The sequence below is a fragment of the Panthera tigris genome, chromosome A3 (assembly GCF_018350195.1).
Source record: "Panthera tigris isolate Pti1 chromosome A3, P.tigris_Pti1_mat1.1, whole genome shotgun sequence".
Classification (NCBI taxonomy): Eukaryota; Metazoa; Chordata; class Mammalia; order Carnivora; family Felidae; genus Panthera; species Panthera tigris.
In genome coordinates, this window is record NC_056662.1 from 15,928,364 (window position 1) to 15,947,590 (window position 19,227).

General features: G+C 55.5%; 1 protein-coding gene across 5 annotated transcripts in view; it reads left to right on the forward strand.

Annotated features, from left to right (window-relative positions):
* The first annotated feature begins 1,008 nt into the window (after nucleotides 1–1,008).
* ADA (adenosine deaminase) overlaps nucleotides 1,009–19,227 on the forward strand; it is a 28,145-nt gene continuing 9,926 nt past the window's right edge. Inside the window, exons 1-3 of one of the 5 annotated variants that reach the window (XM_042980327.1) lie at nucleotides 1,009–1,134; nucleotides 12,955–13,016; nucleotides 18,799–18,921. In XM_042980327.1, the coding sequence (XP_042836261.1) occupies nucleotides 1,102–1,134; nucleotides 12,955–13,016; nucleotides 18,799–18,921 (218 nt within the window). In that variant the 5' untranslated portion in view covers nucleotides 1,009–1,101. Of the gene's footprint in view, nucleotides 1,135–1,948; nucleotides 2,004–12,954; nucleotides 13,017–14,280; nucleotides 14,445–16,108; nucleotides 16,266–18,798; nucleotides 18,922–19,227 lie in introns of those variants that run through there. The other 4 variants (XM_042980328.1, XM_042980330.1, XM_042980331.1 and 1 more) reach the window with 4 other exon arrangements.

Sequence of the window (19,227 nt, forward strand, 5' to 3'; positions counted from 1 at the left end):
AGACAACATTCTTAAGTTTGTGTTTACCTTTCCCTTTAAAAGTTTTTTCTACATGTGCATGTGCCCACACAAGCATATTTTTGGTTTTGCTTTTACCATACATTCTAAAAGTTGCATCATAGTGTACATAGTTTTTCTGCAACTTATTTCTTCATGCAGAGTGGTTTACGAGATACGTCTAGCTTCTCTGCAGCTCGAGTCCATTCAATTTCACGGTTGTGTAACATTCTATAGTGAAAATCCCAGTTTTTGCCCACTCTGTGCGGATGGGCATTAGGGGGTGTTTCCAGTGCGGTCTGCTGTGAGGCACAGTGCTGCTGTGAACATCCTCGAAAATGCTCTCTGACTGCACGCAGGCGGGTTTCTCAAGGGTAAATGCCTAGGAGGGTATCTGCTATGCCTCCCTCCTCGCCGTTCATTCCCCAGAGCCCTGGGGTCTCACAGAGAATGTTCTCTCCACGTGGACTGCCCTCTGCCACTCCACCCCTACTCTCCACCCCCCCCCCCCCCCCCCGCCACCTAGTAAACCCAGAGAAGCCTTCGCCGACCTGTAAGCCACGGCTAGTCCCCATTAAGGCCCCCGACTGTACATTTATGTTGTGGGATTATGTGATGAGCGTGTGTCTCGCCCATTAGAGTGCAAGCCACACGAGGTCTGTGACGCTCACCGTTCCCAGCTTCCAGGTCGGGCCTGGCACGCTGCAGGCGCCCAGGAGGTAGCTTGAATGCTGCTCGAGGGGCCAGGAGGGAGGCAGAGCCAGCCAGGCGGCTGGAGCCCGAGCCCACAGGTGGCTCCAACACTGCGTCCCGGGGCCGGAGGTTCAGGGCGGGCCACCGCCCAGGGGGCGCTCGGATTTGTCCCCGCCGCCCGCTAGGAATTCCAGGAAATACACTACCCCGGTCTGAGGGGCGGGGCGGGGGCTCCGGCTGGGGGGCGGGGCGGGGCGGGGGCTCCGGCGGGGCGGGAGCGGGGCGGGGGCTCCGGCTTGGGGGCGGGGCCGGGCCGCGTTAAGAGGATCGTGGCGGGCCGCGGTCTGGGCAGGTCCCCCGGGTGAGCACCTACCGGCGAAGGGAGCATTGCTGGGGCGCACGCTTGGCATCATGACCCAGACGCCCGCCTTCGACAAGCCCAAAGTGAGCGCGGGGGGGCCTTGGGGTCCGGGGGGTCTGGCTCCTTGTCTGGCTGGAGGGCTTAAGGGCGTCCACACCCCGGGAGCAAACCCGGGCCCCTGCAGCCAGCCGCTTTCTTCCCTCAGCTCAGGCCCCGGGGGTGCCTCCGGGCAGTTTAACGAGAGAAAATGAGGCAGGGAGTGTCCTGAATCCCGAGGCGCCCCCGGCTGGCCTCCGAGTTTTGCTTCTGCCCCTGACTTGTCTTAGCTCTGAGTCTCAGTTTCACTACCTGTTAAATGGGCCTTGTTGGCTCCGCCAGCACCGGGTAGCTGTGTGAACCTAGGCAGGGGGCTTGACCTCTCGAACCTCAGCTGCAAAATGGGGCCCAGTGTCTACACCCATAGGCACCTAAAGTGCTGCGGAAACAGCTTTATGCTCCGACACTGTGATGGGTTTGCGAGCGCTGAGGATCTCGGGTTTATGGATAGGCCAGTCGGAAGGACCGTGCCATAGAGCCGAGGGAGGGGAACAGGGCGCCCCTCTCTCCCCACGAGGGGCTGAGTGGTCTTTAGGCCTTGGGTTCATTCCAGGCCAAGCCACAGCCACTGGCCCCAAGGGATAACTCCGTGGTCCCTCCTCCCACCAGCTGTGGCGTCTTGGGAATGGCTGGGTCAGGGAGGGTCTAGGCCCACTTGGCAGGGCTTTGGAGCACTGAGATTCAGTCCACAGAGGGGAAGGGTCCAGGAGTCCGCCCAGCAGAGTGAATGGGCTAGCAGGGTTTGAGACTGCTGGGGGTGGGGGGAGGGGTCACAGGAAGGAGTGAGCTGTAATCAGACTCCACTTCCCTCTCTGAGAAATGGGTGCGAATGACGCCGGATACCATAAAAGACTTGGTGAGTATCCCACGTGTGTGCGTGTGTGAGTGAGAGAGCGCGAGAGAGAGCTGGGTGAGAGCTGGAGGAGGTAAGGCCTGCCCCTCACTGCCGATGCCCCCACCACAGGGTAAATGCTCCGCTACTCTGCCACAAGTCAGGGCTGGGGAGCGCTCCTGCGGAACCCTACCCCACGCCTCCCCCGCACCTTGTCTGGGTGCCCCCATCTTCGGTGCCTGTTTCCTTGTGAGGGCTTTTTTTTTTTTTCCCCCTTTTCTTTTTAAAATGCTTTTGGATTCCCTCTGCCCTTGGGCGGGGGAACCACCTTACCTTGTTATGAATCCTAAGGCAGTAGACAAAGCCCCCTGACTGGAAGCGACATTGGAGCTATGGAGAGGATAGGTAACACTTCTGCAGAACTTGCTGTGTGCTCCACATCTGTCCCTGCAATACTTGTAACAGCCCTGTGAGGGAGAGGTCATTGTTACCATTTTTTGGCCTCACCCAATCCTCTCTGATTCCAGCTGGTGGGTCACTTCCCCTCTCTGGGCCTCAGTTTCCACACCTGGGAAATGGGCCCCACCTGCTTGTGGCTGGTGTGGTGGTGGGGGGGGCGGTACAGAGTTAAAAGGGGGTGCTTGGGAGGGAAGGTAGAGCGTCCTCCTCTATGTAGGTGAAGATGTGATTGGATTTTATATCGCAAGGAGGGAATGTGCCTGCGCTGGCGGGAGAAGCAAAAAGGAGCCTGTCTCAGCCACTGCCGCCAGAGCCAGCTCCCCGCCTCCCTGTGGGGGGAACAGATAATCGTGAGAACTAGAATTAGTAGCTGGAGCTAATTGAGTTGTTAGGGCTCTGTGCCGGCTACCGTTCTCAACACATTACCTTTATTAATTCATTTGATTCTCTCAGTGATTCCATGAGACAGCTGGTATCATCCCATTACACAGATGAATAGAGGGAAGATTAACAAGGCCTAAGATCCACGGCACGGAGGTAGCCAAGCTGGGGTTTGAGCCCAGAGTGGGGGGCTGGCTTCAAATATCCCATGCCCCATCCCGCTTTCCTGATATTGCCTTTGGAGACGCCTCTGAGGTAGAGGTGCCAGGGCCCAGGTGTAGGCCTGTCTGGGGCAGGAGTCTTTGCTGGGCTGGTTGGCTTCTTATGCCTACCACCGGGTGAGGCCCAGGGCCCCGGCCAGCTTTAAGAAGGCAGAGCAAGGGTGTGCTTTCCAAACTTAAAATGTTAACTCGAATCACCTGAGTGCCTCGTTAACCTTCAGACGCTGAACTGGTGGGTTTGGGGTGGAACTTGGGAGGGTCCCTTCCAAGCTCTCAGGTGATGCTAATAACACGGCTAGACCACGGACCAACCTCGGTTTGAGGGGCAAGGCCTTATCTGGTCGCCTACCTCGTCTGATAGTGTTAATCTCACAAATACTTCCTGAGTACCTGTTGGGCACTGGGGGAGGTATAGGGAAGGTGGAGTGGTGGCCCTTACCAGTCTCCTTCTACACGAGGCAAGGCTGGAAAATCCTGTGGTGCTCAGGAGTTCTTTGGCATGGAGGACAATGCTGGTCACCTGCCTATTTTTGTAATAACAGCGGCTGCCGGGTGCTTTTGGTGATTTACATCGCAGCGTTCTCTGGACAACTGGACGAGGTAGATATCTTCATCTGCCTTTACGTTACGGATGAAGAAACTGAGGCGTGGGGAGGGGAAGTGACTTGCCCAAGGCTACACAAAAGGAGTACCTGAAAGCTGTAGACAGGCAAGCGAGTTGGCCCAGGCCCGGAGCACACTTTCTACACTGTCCCTCCCCGATGCAGAGAACTGGGGCTAAATCTCCCACATCATTTTCTTTTAAGTAAGCTCTATGCCGGGGACGTCTGGGTGGCTCAGTTGGTTAAGCATCGGACTCTTGGTTTCAGCTCAGGTCTTGATCTCACGGGTTTGCGTTGAGCTCTGCACTGACAGTGTGGAGCCTGCTTGGGATCCTCTGTCAAAAAAATAAATAAACTTAAAAAAAAAAAAAAGTAAGCTCTATGCCCAATGTGGGGCTTGAACTCACAACTCTGAGATCAGAAGTCTCCTGCGTTACTGAGCCAGCCAGGCGCCCTGCCCACAAAATTGTTCTTTCTCCTATTTGCATGTTTACTCTGTATCAGGCACCGTTCTAACTGCTTTGCCTATGTTCATCCAATGCTCACAGTAGCCCTTTAAGGTAGGTCTTCTTCATTGACATCTGAAGAAATGGCACAGAGAGGGGAAGGAACTTTATGCAAAGTCACACAGCCAGAAAGCAGAGCTAAACTTGAACCCAGTTCTACCTAAAACTGCCTAAAATTTGCAAGGCCAGCTGACTTGCAAATTTGCCCTTACCACTTTGCCGGGAAGGCACTTAGAATCAGAGTAACCTTGGGCTTCAGATGGACTGAGGGTGGATCCCTGCCTCACTGTTCAGCAGCTACAAGAGCTCTGGTGGACATTTCTCTGGACCTCTGCTTTCTTCTCTGTAAAATGGGTTGGTTCAAATCAAAGTCGTGGGATCTTGGGGAAATTGTGCTGAGTGGCACTTGTGAAGTCCCCGGCTGGCAAGCAGCAGGCCCTTAAGTGTGTTTTCCCTCCCCCACCCAGGACTGCCGTGGGAGCCCCGGTGCCCTCTGGGAGGCCCCCTCCACCTTCAGAGTCCTTCTCATCTTTTGGACTTCCTGCCACAAAGCCCGTTGTTAGCACTTATTTGGGCTTTCAGTACTTTTTGGTTACTAGAGCCACCTGTGTTTAAAAAGCCCCTCAAAGAGCCCACCTGACCATTATAACTCAGATGGCCCTTGGGAGAGAAGGGAATGAATGAGATTAGATTTCAGGGAAGCCTTTTGTTTGACAGAGGAGGGCAGGACCAGAGAGGGTAAATGTGGTCACACAGTGAGGTGGGGGAGGCTGGCCGCAGTTCTGATTCTACGTCTAATCTTGGGGTTGGCTTGACCTGGGTGGGAAGGGGCCCTGTGAGCTGGGAAGGACTTGTCGACCTACCCAGTTGTCCTAGGAAGGTGCCCCCCTGGGGCGGGGAAGGATAGCACTGTAGCCTGGCTTCGGACAGGGGAGAAGAGGCGGCCAGGGGGTCCAAAGTGAGGTCCAAGCCTATCTGTACCCAGAGTGTTGGGGGGCAGGCTCACCCTCACCCCTTAAGGTTCTGAGGCCCCAGAGCAGCAAGGTGAGGGAAGAAACAAGCTTGGTGTCCTTGTGACGATGGAAGCAGAGGAGTGAGCTTTCCTCTCTGTACAGTGGGAATGAGCTGTGTATGAGCCTACATAAAACCTAGTGCAGGCCTGGCTCAGAGCGGGGCACCCAATGCCGGCCACTCCTGTTCGTTATCCTTGTCCGGGTTCTCAACCATTCTGTTTAGATTTTACCAGTATTGACTCAGCTCTGATCTGCAGGATGAAGGGAGCGCCCTGTGGCTGTTACAGCCTCTGGCTTTGACTCAAACAGCTTCCGGGGCACTCAGCCGTCTGTGGCTGAGGGCTGGTTCCTTAATCTGGGTCTGTCTCCCCACCTATGAAGTGGGGAATAGCTGTGCCGAGCTCCTAGGCTGTTGCTCCACAGGATGTGCCCCTGGCTGAAGACACGCCCTCCCATCTCTGAAACTGGGGAAGCTCACGGCAGCTACTGAACGCTCTGCTCTGCTCCATCAGGCCCCCAGGAAGCAGGTGGCACAAGGAGACTGCTCAGCCCCTTCAGGTCCACACCTCTGAGCTGCATGAGCTCAGATGTGGCTGAGCACAGAGGACTTTCTAGAGGAAGTGTGGCTGAAACAGCTTGTCAGCCCAGGGCCGCTCTGCCTCCTGGTTTTCCCCCAAAAGTCAGCTGAGAGGCCATGGTGGCCTGTGGGCACCGGCTCATTGCCAAGACCGGGGCTAGGGAGGGAGAGGGTGTCCGGCTGGCTGTGGGCACCTGTGGCTCGCTCATCCAGGTTCTGGGGGCTGGTCAAGGAGTCCTGTCTATGCTGCCCTCTCCCAGCCCAAGGGGGTAGGTCGGCCCCTCCCTTGTTTCAGGGAGAGGACACAGCGCTGCTGACCTAGAACAGAGAGCGGAGGAAACAGTCACTTGGTCACTCGACATGTGCTGAGCGCTTTTTGCTGTGCTGGGCACTGTCCTAAACACTGAAGATCCAGCATAACGACACAGAGTCCACACTTTCAGGGAACTAATAGGGAGACAGACATGTTAAGTAAATTTCAAAAGTCAGCAGGATGAAAACAAAACCGAATATTGTGTTTGGGGGCGCCCGGTTCAACTTGGGTGTGCTTTGAAGGCACACTGCCTGCCAGTTAGGAGCCAGAGTCCGATCTGGGAGTGCCTGGCCCAGGAGTCCATGGACCTATGTCCTTGTCCTGGCTCTGCCACGGACACCTCGGTGAGTGAATGCACCTCCCTGGCCTCCACCTGGCTGGCTGGCGTCCCCTGAGAGCCAGACTCAGCACGTCTGCTCATGCCCCCACTGTGCCCAGCACCTGGGGGGAGCTTTAAGTTTTGGTAACTGAGGATGCTTCCTGCTCCTCTCTGGATTTCGTGCGTGCGTGTTTTTCAGATGCTGCTTGTGAGTCGGCCTCCTGGGGAGCAAGTGCAGGGGAGTGGGGGAGGGACTCCCTTGCAGAGAGGTCAGGTGGCCGGGCACAGGTCCGGTGCACGCTCCGGGGCGATGGTCTGGCCTGTGGGCGGGATGTGCGCTTGGAGACAGACTTGGGTTCTAACCCAGCTCTGCTGCTATCAGCCTGGGCAATGTCGGGCAGGTCACAGAGTTCCCTGGAGCTCAGCAAGCCCATCCGGCCTCTGTGGCACCGGGCTGATGTGTATACCTCTGTAAGGTGTACCTTGCCTGGGGGTCAGGATTAACTGAGATAAAGGACCTAATAATAGTAGGCAGCTGGTTATTGCTATTGCTGAATCACTTACTGAATCACTTATGGTAAACTCCCTGAGGCCAGGCCTGCAGGGAAAGTCTAGTAAGACTCAGTCTAGTGTGACTCAGACCTGGGTTCAAATCCTGACTCTATCACTGCCTGCCTTTGTGTCCCTGGATATTTTTTGAACTTTCAGTTTCCACTTCTGTAAAATGGTAGTGAGGTTCCCGCCTTGCTGTCGTTAAGGATGAAATCATTTAATGTGTGTGGATGGTCCAGTAGGTCGTAGATACTCAGTAAGTTAGAAGCTGTTCCTGGTTCCTGCTGTTCCTGCTGTTCCTTTTTCCTGAATGGGGACAAGAGAGCAGGGTCCCCACCCCAGTCTTGGAGCTTGCACCCCATTATCCTCTGGGGCATGCTGCCATCTTCGTGGGTAGTGGCTCATCTCCAGAAAGCTCCATAAGAGGCCTGCCTGAGGAGCTTGGGCTGCCTGAGGAAGGGGGTTCCTGCCTCTGCTTCTCCCCTGACAGGAGTCAAGGCAGCTTTCCGGGAAGCCCCAGGAGCGGTGGGACCTGTAGGACACAGCGGGGCAGCAGGCCCTGCTTTCCCTGTCCCCAGGGGTGCTCTTGCCTCCTGCCTCTTTCCTCCTCCCTCCCTGCACTTCTGTCCCGGTTAGCCCGTGCGTGCGTGCTCGTGGGGCACTCCCAGTCCGGTCCGTGCCGCGGCAGGTGTCTCCTGCGGGTGCTTATCTCTAGTCCTGACTCCTGGGCAGCTCTGGCTTCTGTTCTGGCTTCCCCCTCACCTCCTTTCCACACGGCAGCCAGAAGGCACTTTTAGAGGTGACCTCCTATCCCAAACCCTTCCGTGGATCCGGCCTTAACTGTGACCTGTCCCTGCCCTCCACCCCCTTTCTACGGCCGCCTCCTCTCCCCACTATATCGTTCTCTGTATCAGGCCAGTTCCCTCCCTGCTGCCTGATCCAGATGTTTGCACCCGGGGCTCCTCTGCCTGGAGCCCTTCCCTCTCCCTCCTCCTTTGCCCTGTCCAGCTCTTCCATTTGTCCCTTCTCAGGGGGAGCCCTCGGGCCTTCTCCGTAGCCTCGTAGCCTCGTGCAAATCGTCTTCCCCATCAGCGTTTAAGCCTGCCCCAGTCACTCCCACCCTACAGACCATTCTCTGGACCCACCTCTCCCTCTAGTCCTTTCTCCAGCCTTTTCTTCTCCTTCAGGAGTAAAATTCTGGAAAGAAGAATCCAAACTTTCTCCTTTTTTTTTTTTTTTTTTTTTTTTTTTTAAACCTCTACTTGTTTCTTCCCCTATTCCAGCGTGGATTCTGTCCCCCTCAGGCCTCTGGGATATTTCTGTAGGATAGTGCTTCTCAGTGTTGGCTATGTGTATTTAAATCTAACGATGATCCCATGTGCAGGCCCAAGGATGTGACTTCACGGACCAGGTTGGGCCTGGGTGTGGGTGATGTCCCAAAGCTTCCCAGGTGCTCCTAATGGGCACCCAGGGCCGAGAACCTCCCCTCCAGGGCCCCGTCCCCTGTGGCCTTAGCCCAAGGGACATGTTTCTGTTGTCCTATTGCTTGATGTCTGGCAGGACCTCACTGTGTCAGTTTCCTGTAGCTGCTGTGTAACAAATAACCACACACAGTAATGGGAATTTCAAACAATAGAAATTTTCGGGGCACCTGGGTGGCTCAATTGGTTAAGCAGCCAACTTTGGCTCAGGTTGTGATTTCACGGTTCATGGGTTCAAGCCCCCTGTCGGGTTCTGTGCTGACAGCTCAGAGCCTGGAGCTGCTTTGGATTCTGTGTCTCCCTCTCTCTCTGCCCTTTCTCCACTCCTCCTTCTCTCTCTCTCTCTCTCTCTCTCTCTCTCTCTCTCTCTCTCTCTCAAAAATGAATAAACATTAAAAAAAAAAAAAAACACCTTTTTTTAAACAATAGACATTTTCTCCCTGTTCTGGAGGTCAGAAGGCCAACACCAAGGTGTCAGTAGGGTCACACACCCTCTGAGAGGCGCATCTGTTGGCAGCTTCCGGTGGCTCTAGGCTGTCCTTGGCTTGTGACCACTCAGCTCCCATCTGCCTCAGTGGTCACACTGCTAGGAGTTTTTCTTAAAACCCTGCTTCCCTCATAAGGAGATGGGTAATTGCATTATCTAGATAATCCGGGATAAACTCCTCAGAACTTTAAACCACCTGTTTTGCCAGGTGAGGAAATCTGTATTTCTCAGGATTCAGATCTAGCCATATTTGGGCGGTTACCATTCTGATGACCTGCTGGGCCACTCCTCCTCAAAATCTTTTTTGTTTTGTTCATTTTGAGAGAGAAGAAAGAAAATCCCAAGCAGGCTCTGCACCCTCAGCGTGAAGCCCTACTTGGGGCTCGAACCCACGAACTGTGAGATCATAACCTGAGCCGAGATCAAGAGACTTTCGACTGACTGAGCCACCCAGGCGCCCCTCCTCCTTAAAATCTGATTGTCCCTAGGGGCGCCTGGGTAGTTCAGTCGGTTAAGTGTCCGACTTCAGCTCAGGTCATGATCTCACGGTTCGTGGGTTCAAGCCCCACATCGGGCTCTGTGCTGACGGCTTGGAGCCTGGAGCCTGTTTGGGATTCTGCGTCTCCCTCTCTCTCTGCTCCTCCCCTGCTCACACTCTGTCTCTCTGTCTCTCTCGAAAATACTGAAAATTAAAACAAAAATCTGATTGTCCCTTGCCTTCCTGACACCACAGTCCTGGTTTCTCTTCTGCCTCTGACAGCTCTTCTCCAGGTTCAACCTCCCGTGTAAAGCCATTGGGTGCTGGTGCTCATGGAGGCTTCCTCTCTGGCCCCTTTCTTCACACCTTCTCCCTGGTGAGGTCATTCAAGGCCACGGCTTCATCATCCATATTCCTACTTGCATTGCCGGCCTCCATCTCAAAGCACTCTGGAACTTTCCTTCCTGGTTCTGTCCTTTTACATGTGGAGGGCTCAAAGGTATCCTAGCTTAACGAAGATCAAACTGACCATGTCTCTCTCCTCTTACCCCTGCCCTACCTTCCCTCTGAGCGCTGGGGTTTCTTCCTGGGCTGCGCCCAGAGCGTGGGAATCGCTACCCATACCCACCAAGGCCTAACCCGAGGCATCATCCTTGACCCCTTTTTCTGTCCCCCTGCTTTTCCATGTCCTCTTTGCCACCCTGGTTCGAGGCACCATCATCTCTCATAAACTTGACCTTCATAGCCTCCAGCTGGTTTTGCTCTGAGTATCTTCCCCCTCTAGCTGGCTTCAAACCCTGTCATAACTTCTCTGTGCTCTCAAGTTAAAACTTGACTCCCGATGGCCTGGGTGGTCCTGCAGCCCCTCCAGCCCCACCACCCCTCTCTTCTTGGAGCCGTGTTTTAGTTCTTCTCCGCACCACATGTTTTCCTATTGCCTTTGCCTGTGCTGTCCCCCCTGCCTAGAATGCTCTTGCTGTTTTCCTCCTCACCCTGCCTTTGCCTCATTGGTTCCTCTCTATCTTTTGGATCTTGGCTCAAGCTCTGCTTTCTCCAGGAAGCCATTGTTGGCCTTCTAGCTGGGTAAGGTCTTTTGTTTATTATCTCTTTTGTAGGACTGTTTATGCCTCTCAAGGACTTGTCTTGGCTTGTGAGTGTACATTTGTCACTGTGACATTTACTTCCACTTCTCTTGCTGGACTGTAAGCATCACGGGAGCGGGACTCTGTCCCTTTAGCTTTGCTCTCCATTCCTAGCACCCAGCAGGGCCTCAGCAGTTTGGTGAATGCAGGACTCTTCACTGGCAGCGTTTCAGCATCTGTTACGTGCTGGCCTAGCGCACTACATGTGTGAGTGTCGTTAAGCCTCACGAAGCCCCAGGAGAGAGGCATGTTAACCGCCCTATTGGACAGACGAGGACGCCAGGACACTGGAAGTGAAGTAACTTTGTCCAGGCCGCCAGAGAGGGAGTGGAGGAGCCTGGATTCCAGATCTGACCACAAAGGACCCTGCCTCTCTGGCGGGATCCTCAGCACAGCCACGTGAGGGTTAAGGATAAAAAACCTCACAGGCTCAGGGAGAGGAGGGCCCCTGTCTAGGGTCACACTACTGCTTGGCAGTTCCCTGGGCTGGAAGCTTCAGTGTTCCCAATGCTGACCGTTTTTCTTTTTTTTGAGAATGCAATGAACGGTTAGCTAAGTGGGCATTGAACTTATTTTGTCAGGGAACCAACAACTCCTCTGAGCCTGGGGGTGAGTGCCACTGGCTCCTTTGCAGGCTGGATGACTTCTGGAAAGATCTGATTACTCGGACCAAATTCTGGGAGGAGGGCTTGGCAGCTCTGTGCCTCTGAGGCCCGGGGTTGGGTTTCCTCTACAGGAAGCGGCTCAGGTGGGTGTTCCTGGGATTCCCGGGAGCCGGTGGCTTCCTCCCCAGCCAAGGCAGCTACTTTTGTGTCCAGGTCTCCAAGTTCCAGAGAAGGGCCCAACCTGGAGTTCTCTAGATCTCCCCCTGGCCCAGGAAAAGTCACTTTCCTGTTGTCTCTGAGTACCTGGTATGCTCATCTTTTTTTTTTTTTTTTTTTTTTTTAACATTTATTGATTTTTGACAGAGAGAGACAGAGCGCAAGTAGGGGAGGGGAGAGAGAGAGGGAGACACAGAATCTGAAGCAGGCTCCAGGCTCCGAGTGTCAGCACAGAGCCTGATGTGGGGCTCGAACTCACAGAGTATGAGATCATGACCTGAGCTGAAGTCCAACACTTAACGGACTGAGCCACGTAGGTGCCCCTGGTATGCTCATCTTAACAGCTTCTGGAAGATGCCCTGGCCGAGAGCGGTGTCTGCTTCCTGTGGGCCATACACATCCACCTACACTGTCTTTTTTTTGTTTTTTTAATGTTTATTTTTGAGAGAGAGACACACACACACAGACAGAGACAGAGTGCTAGCGGGGGAGGGACAGAGAGGGAGGGAGACACAGAAACCAAAGCAGGCTCCAGGCTCTGAGCTGTCAGCACAGAGCCTGATGGGGGGGGGGGTGGTCTTGAACTCACGAAGTGTGAGATCATGACCTGAGCCAAACTTGAACACTTGACTGAGCCACCCAAGCATCCAACACTGTCTGGTTTTTTTTTGTTGTTTGTTTTTTGTTTTAAATCCTTAGAGTTGTTCGTGGAGAGGGAGGCAGAAATACCCTGTTTTGTAGCTGAGAAACTGGTTCTGAGAGATCAAGAGTCTTAGATGAGGTCACACAGCCAGCAAAGGGGCAGATCTGGGAGTCCAGTCTGATGGGCGGTCTCCAAAGCCTATGTCCTTAAACTCCTAGCTTTGTGTGTCGAACATTTGTGGGGTTGTGTGTGTGTGTGTGTGTGTGTGTGTGTGTGTGTGTAGAGAAAGATCACCAAGATGGCCAAGTATCTGGTACCCTTTCTGGAATACTGGAAGGATCTTGTGTCACCTAATATTGATTCCTGATAATTGTGCTTAAGTGACATCTGCTTTTGCTTTTGAAGATGGGGCCTGCGTTTTGAAATCCACTGTGGATATTCACAGGTCCAGGAAGTCTGTGGCCAACACTTTTTAATACTGGATTTTGTTGAGTGAGTTGGTGGAGAGCAGACACTGCCTGGGTGGGGGCAGTGGCTGGGGCTCCATAGCTCCTATGGTACCGTGGTTGGCCTCGTGTTTAAGAGCACCGGCTCTGGGATTGAACTTGGGTTACGATTCTGGTTCTGCCATTTACCAGCTGTGGTTGAGAACCAAAGCACTAGGGTGGGTTCCTGCCTCTATGGCTTGCTGTGTGGCCTTGGGCAAGTTATTTAACCTCCTTGAACCTCAGCTGTGGTTGAACCTGTCTGTGGTCTTAACTGTTAAAGAGCTAGAGATGACCATTAAACCCGCCCCACAGACGAGGATTAAACAAGGTGGTGTGTGTAAAGAGTTTAGTGGGGCATATGTTGTAAGTGTCCAGTTGATGGGACTAATGGTATCATGGTCGTTGTTAACGCAAACCCTCTGGAAGGTACTTCAGGCATTCATGGGTGTCTGTTCCCCTCCCCCCTTGTTTCCTCTCTCTACCCCCTTGTAGGTGGAGCTGCATATCCACCTGGATGGGGCCATCAAGCCTGAAACCATCTTATACTATGGCAAGTAAGTCCTTGGATAAGAGACCTTCCTCCCCAACATTTGGGGATATTTGGGGGCCCACAGTTCAACCCAGAGGACTCTGGAGAATTCCAGGGTTGTTCCTTCCTATATCTCCATGGAATCAAGCTGGCCCCCCGGCCGGAACAAGGTGGTCTGTGGACAAACGAAGGCCCCTCAGCTCTGGGCGGGAGACCCACAGCCCAAGTCTTCTGCTTTCTGTGCTTCTCTTTCTTCCTGCTGCCAGGTGAGCCAGGAAGAGCTTGCCCTGCCTCACACGCAGACAGGTGCACACACACGTGCGCACACACACACGAGGAGGCAGTCCCCAGGACGGAACCGGTCACTGTGTTTTGAATCCGTAGGGTCTATGGCAGGTGATGCACCCACACAGGATGCTGGGACCATTTGCTGAGCATCTCCTCGTGCTGGGCCGCGAGGCTGAGCCCTCTCCTTGAGTCAGTGAATTTAATCCTTCCACACTTGGAGGAGGGAGGGTGTTGCTATCCCCATGTCACTGAGGAGAGCCAGGGGCTCAGAGAAGTGAAGGCAGTAGCCTGAGGCCACATAACCATAAACAGAGTCTAAAATTGACCCAGGGTCATCTGATCCCCAGGGCTTTCCCTATGTGACCCTGGTCATAGCCTGCTGGGGGATGTGGACAGGAGGCCCCTCCTCTGGGGGCCATTCTTCATCTTCCAAGCGAGAATGTGCCTCCTGCCTCGGCTCGCAGTCACGTGGGTGGGTTGAAGGGTCCCTAGTGCCTCCCCAGTGAGGGACACCCGGCCCTCCCTCCCCACCTCAAGGGCTCATGGTGGCCCTTCTCTCGGGTCTAACACTTAACAGCAGGGACTTTAGAGGCCAGTGGGTCCGGATGCAAATGTGAGCACACCATTTCCTTGCTGCAACCTTGGCCTCTTTCCAGAACTGACCTGGGAGATGGGGGCCCCTTCTGCCACCCACCCCTCCTTCCGGGGACTGTGCTCTTCACCTGTTTGCTGGGCACTCCTTCCCTGTGGAGCTGGGAGGACTCCGCCTCTCTCGTTGCCTGGAACAGTTCAGCTCAGACCCAAGTGTGAACACTCTGCTCCGTAAACCAGAGTCCCCTGGCCTCTCCAGATGCCACCGTTCCAGAGAACTAGCGACGTTGGGGAGTCTGTCCCCCAACTCTCCGGAGCATCTCTTCCACCTCTGAGAGCTGGGGACAGAGGTCTGGCGGGAACACACTTCTCCGCCTTGTCCTACTTACACAGACCTCACTCTGCCCTAGGGAGTTGCTACTGATGTAGTTTTTGACTCCCCTACGTCATTGACCTTGTGCCGAGCGCCATAGGAGCGCCATAGGAGTGCTGACGTACTCCATCCTCAGGACAGCTTGTGAGGAGGTACCACTGTTGTCCCCATTTTGTGGAGGAGGACACCGAGCCCTGGCAGGTGAGGGGACTTGTCTAGTAAGCATGGGTGTGGCCCCGAGTCCACACGCTGAACATTAACTCCTGCCAGCGGGAGGCTTAGGGGAAGCCGTGCCCAGAAAACCCTTAGCTCAGGGTTAAGCACCGTGTCCATAAAGGGCACTTAATGATGGTGTTATTAATTATAAGTCGTGGCTCCGGCTGAGTGGGGTGAAGCTGCTTGGCTTATCTCGGCCTGTCCTTTGCCCGTGCGGAGGAGGGCTGGCCGTTCCCCCACGGCCCCTAGTGAGGCCATTAAGGCGGGTTACCGGCACCGGGATGGGATCTCCTGGCAGGTGCTAGTTCAAGGAGTCAGAGGGCACGTGGTGGTGGAGCAAGGAGGCCTGAGTCCGGGACGGGGTAGAGAGAGGAGGGAGGGGAACCGCCCCTGTGGGGATGCTGGTCGGATTTGCTGTCCCCACGTCGCCTTGGCATCAGGAGCCGGGGAGGGGCTTTGTGGGCCCCGGGGAAGGGGTGTCACCGGTGCCAGCTGGAGCTTGAGCTCAAGGCCAGCAGGCGGGGGACCAGGGAGTCGGTCAGACGCAGCTGTGGATGCCCATAAACACACTGGAGGACTTCCTGGGTGTGGTGGGCTGAGGAAGGAAAGAAGGAAGACCCTCCCTCCCTCCCTGTCACCAAATCCAGTGGCGCCTCTTCTGCCTCTGTGATTTGGGCCTCCGTTGACCACGTTCGTGCCCGCTGCTTCCCTCTGCTCCTATGATTCTGTCCTCTCGGGTGCTTCTCCCACCTCCTTCTCGATCTCCTCGTGACCCTGTCAGCCGTTTTGCCAAAGCGCATTCTGAACGTGGGCTCGCTCTCCTCCCTTCGCCGCCCTGGCCTGAGCCACCAGCATCCCCGCCTGGCCTGTGGCAGTGGCCTCCTGACTGGTCTCCGGGTGGCCGCTCTGGCCTCCCCCGTCTCCTGTCCCCACAGTACTGTAGCCGAAGCAACTGCCTTAAAGCAGAGTCTGACCAGCCCCCCTCCCCTGCTCAAGCCCTCCCACACTCCCAGCTTGCTTAGGGGCAAAGCCGAAGTCCACCCACGGCCCTTACAGACCTGCAAAGCTTGTGTGGCCTCTCTGACCTCTTCTGCTACTTAGTCCACACTGGATGTTTCTCAAACCTGCCAGACTTAATAAACAGAGAGGTCGAGTAACTCTCCCAGGGTCACACAGGCTTTAAGGAACCCAGTCCGTCAGGCTTTGGAACTTGCTGTCTTACGCTGGACACGTAAATAGCCTCATTGCTTCTCTGTTCCCTGCAAAGAAAGTACTGTCTGTTTTACTGACAAGGATGTGGAGGTCCCCGGATGGGACAGCTCCTACCCTGGGTGATTTGGCACCTACGGCAGGGGGATGGACTTTGGCCTCCAAATCCTGAGCTCCTCTTCCCCACGGGGCCCTCTGGCCAGGCTCCCTGTGGCCGCATCACCCACCACGGCCGGAAGAGGACTGGCCAAGGCAGGACTGACTGGGGTGTAGGGACCATCTGAGGACCAAGCTTGGTCCCGGGTGGAGCCTTTGCTGCCGAGTGGCTGTGGTGGCAGGAGGACCCGGGGCCCTAACGGGAACTCCTTCTTGCCTCAGCGTTGGGTCCCAGACTGGAGCTTTACAGCTTGGTCTAAGCAGCTTCTGCAGGCCCAGTCGCGTGTGAGATCCTGAAGAGTGTCCCCTGTCTGTTTCCTGCTGGGACTGCAACAGTAGCTCTTGGATCTGTTACCCGCACGGCGGCCAGAAGGAGCACTGAAACCTCTTCATGCCGCTTCCCTGCTTGAAATCCTTCAGCGATTTGCTGGTGCTTTGGGGGTAAGGCCCTAACTTAGCCCCATTGGGCTCCGCCTGCCCTCTGGCTCGTCACCTACCACTGACCCCACTCTGAGCTCCAGCCTCCCTATGCCTCACCTTCCCTCCTGGCTTCTGCCTGGAGCCCCTCTTGTTCCCTCTGTCTCTTTTCTAGTTCTGCTTAAGGGGCGCCTGGGTGGCTCAGTCGGTTAAGTGTCTGACTTCGTGATCTTGCGGTTCGTTAAGTTCGAGCCCCGTGTCGGGCTCTGTGCTGACAGTTCAGAGCCTGGAGCCTGCTTCCGATCCTGTGTCTGCCTCTCTCCCTCTCTCCCTCTCTCCCTCTCTCCCTCTCTCCCTCTCTCCCTCTCTCCCTCTCTCCCTCTCTCCCTCTCTCCCTCTCTCCCTCTCTCCCTCTCTCCCTCTCTCCCTCTCTCCCCCTCTCCCCCTCCCCCACTCATACTCTGTCTCCCTCTCTTTCTCAAAAATAAACATTAAAAAAATTTTTTATTCTGCATAACTGTCCCCTCCTGTAACCGGCCTCCTCTGACCACTCTGTCAAAAGATCTCTTGGTGGCTGATGAGGAGAGAGTCTGGAGAGGGGGGCACTAATGGGACAGACATTTAGGAAGGAAAATAAGTGGGACTTGGGGACTGGCTGCTGGTGGGCAAAGCAGATGGAGTCCCAGGGGAGGCCCCCCACCGTGGGTTGGGCAGCTGGGGGGTTGGAGGGGCTATATTTGGGGGTGTGGAGCGTGGGGCAGGGAGGGGAGAGGTGGCAGGAGGTAGGTGGTCTATCTTGGTCACTGCTGTCCCATCCAGTGCCTGGCCCGCCCTAGGCCCTCAAGTGGTGATGTGTAGAGGCAGAGATTTCTGGATTTTCAGGTGAAAATCTTGAAAGGGGAGGAGTCCATCCGGACAGGTGTGTAAAAGGGACAGTCTGAAAGCATGTCAGGAGGAAGAGCCCCGCCAGGAAGCGGTGGTCATGGGGGCTGGAGGAAGACCGGTAGGGGAGCCGCACAGAGCAGGTCCAGCAGGGCCTATGCAAGCGTGGCCACTGCATCTGACCACGTGAGCGCCAAAGCCTTCCTCTGCTGCCACCACCAGCTCCCAAACACAGCACTTAAATGGTCCTGGCTCGGGGGCGGGGGACTCGGTCCCTGGGGATGACCTTCTGAGGGTGGCCTTGGGGCAGGCTGCCCGGCAACGGAAGGATCAGGGGGCCCACGCTGCCCTCTGTGCCGGGACCACACCAGGGATGCCATCTCCCCCACGGTGTCCTGTGGGGACACGGGGCTGGGGGGAGGCGGGGGGGTGGGGGCTGGCTGCAGACTGGGGGTCACTCCTGGGCCGCCGGGAGGAGAGGAGAGCCTACGTCGGGGCCTTAGGGATTTAAGTGGGGAAGCATCGTAGTATTTTAGTGACCGAAGTCAGTAAAGAATGTAAACAACTATTCAAACTTCGGTTTCTCTGGCGATTCCTTCCTTCCTTCCTTCTTTTGTTCTTGCTTTGTGGATAACCGGGTGCTCCAGCCTGATCTAGTCACCTGATTAACTGTTTGCTCCTCTTTTTCGTCTCTTGTGGTACTTGCTGGAGGCGTTTCGCCGCTTTATTTTCCATTCATTTTGTTATATCCTTACGATGATTGGCGCCATATTCTTTTAGGTTTCTGGGAGCCCTTACCCTCTGGTTGTCCCCTTCCTGAAAAGGATGCTGTGTTTCAGGGACGTGACCTCTTCACCTGTCCCTGAGGCTCTTCGTTGTCAGGGTTTCAGGTTTTCTTCTGTTCTCTGTGTTGTTTCCTCAGAGCCCCTTTGGTCTCCTGTTTTGTCCCTTCATGGTAGAAGCGTGTCTGGTGTTCTTAAAAGTGGGGCAACTGAGGCCCAGGGGGACCCGGGAGTCGGAGCAGAGGAGCCCAGCCCACCTGCGCACCCCGCCGCCCGCGGCTGAGAGGAGGCTCCGGTCCAGAAGGGCTATTCTGGGCGAGCCCCACACGGGGTCTGCGGGCAGAGAGGGGAGACCGCTCCGAGGTGGGTGGCCGGCCCCCCATGCCTTCCCATGAGCCTCCACCAGACACTCCCAGCTCAGTGCGCAGGACGGGCCTCTCTGATGTGCCGGCCAGATGGAGGACGGAGGGGGCAGGTCTGGCGCCTGCCCTGGGCCTTGTGTTGCTGCAGTTAGTGCCCCGATAACCCCTGACCTGGCATAAGCCCAGCTGGCTCTCCCCACTCCTGGGGCTGAGGAGGAAACTGTGGGCTTGCCCTGGCAGCTTCTCGGGTCCCAGGCACCAGGGATGTGCGTGTGTGTGTGTGTGTGTGTGTACAGACTTTAACTCCGGTTATCCCCTCTTACGACTCCCTGGCTGGTCACAGCCTTGGGGACAGGAGCTGCTGGAAGGATTCCAGTCTGGGTTCTAAACGCCCCAGGCCTCAGTTTTCCCATCTGTTTAACGGGAGGAGTTGGGTGGAGAGATCCCCGGGTTTCATGTTCTGGCTCCTCTGAGGGGTTGGTTGGGTCCCGCTCAGGAGCGGCCCCGCTGCCCTCACGGTTCTGTTCCCAGGAAGAGGGGGATTGCCCTCCCCGCTGACACCGCAGAGGAGCTGCAGGACATCATCAGCATGGACAAGCCCACCAGCCTCCCAGATTTCCTGGCCAAGTTTGACTACTACATGCCTGTCATCGCGTGAGTCACCCCCCACCCCCGCCCCAGGCTCTGGGTGACTCCCATTCCCTGTGGCCTGTGCCTCCACCTGTGGGGTGAAACCCCAGTTCTGTTTCTCATCCTTGTGTGTGCATTTGTGTGAATCTCTCCCTACCTTTGGGCCTTGAGTTTTTTTCCTTCTGGAACGTGGGTATAATGCACTGATGTTTTTCTTCAACTTCTATGGAAAAGTGACCGGGGGTGAGGTCAGGAGCTCAGATCCTAGTGTCTGATCCTGTCACCAGATAACTGTGACATGGGGAAAATGTACCCTCTCTGGGCCTCTGT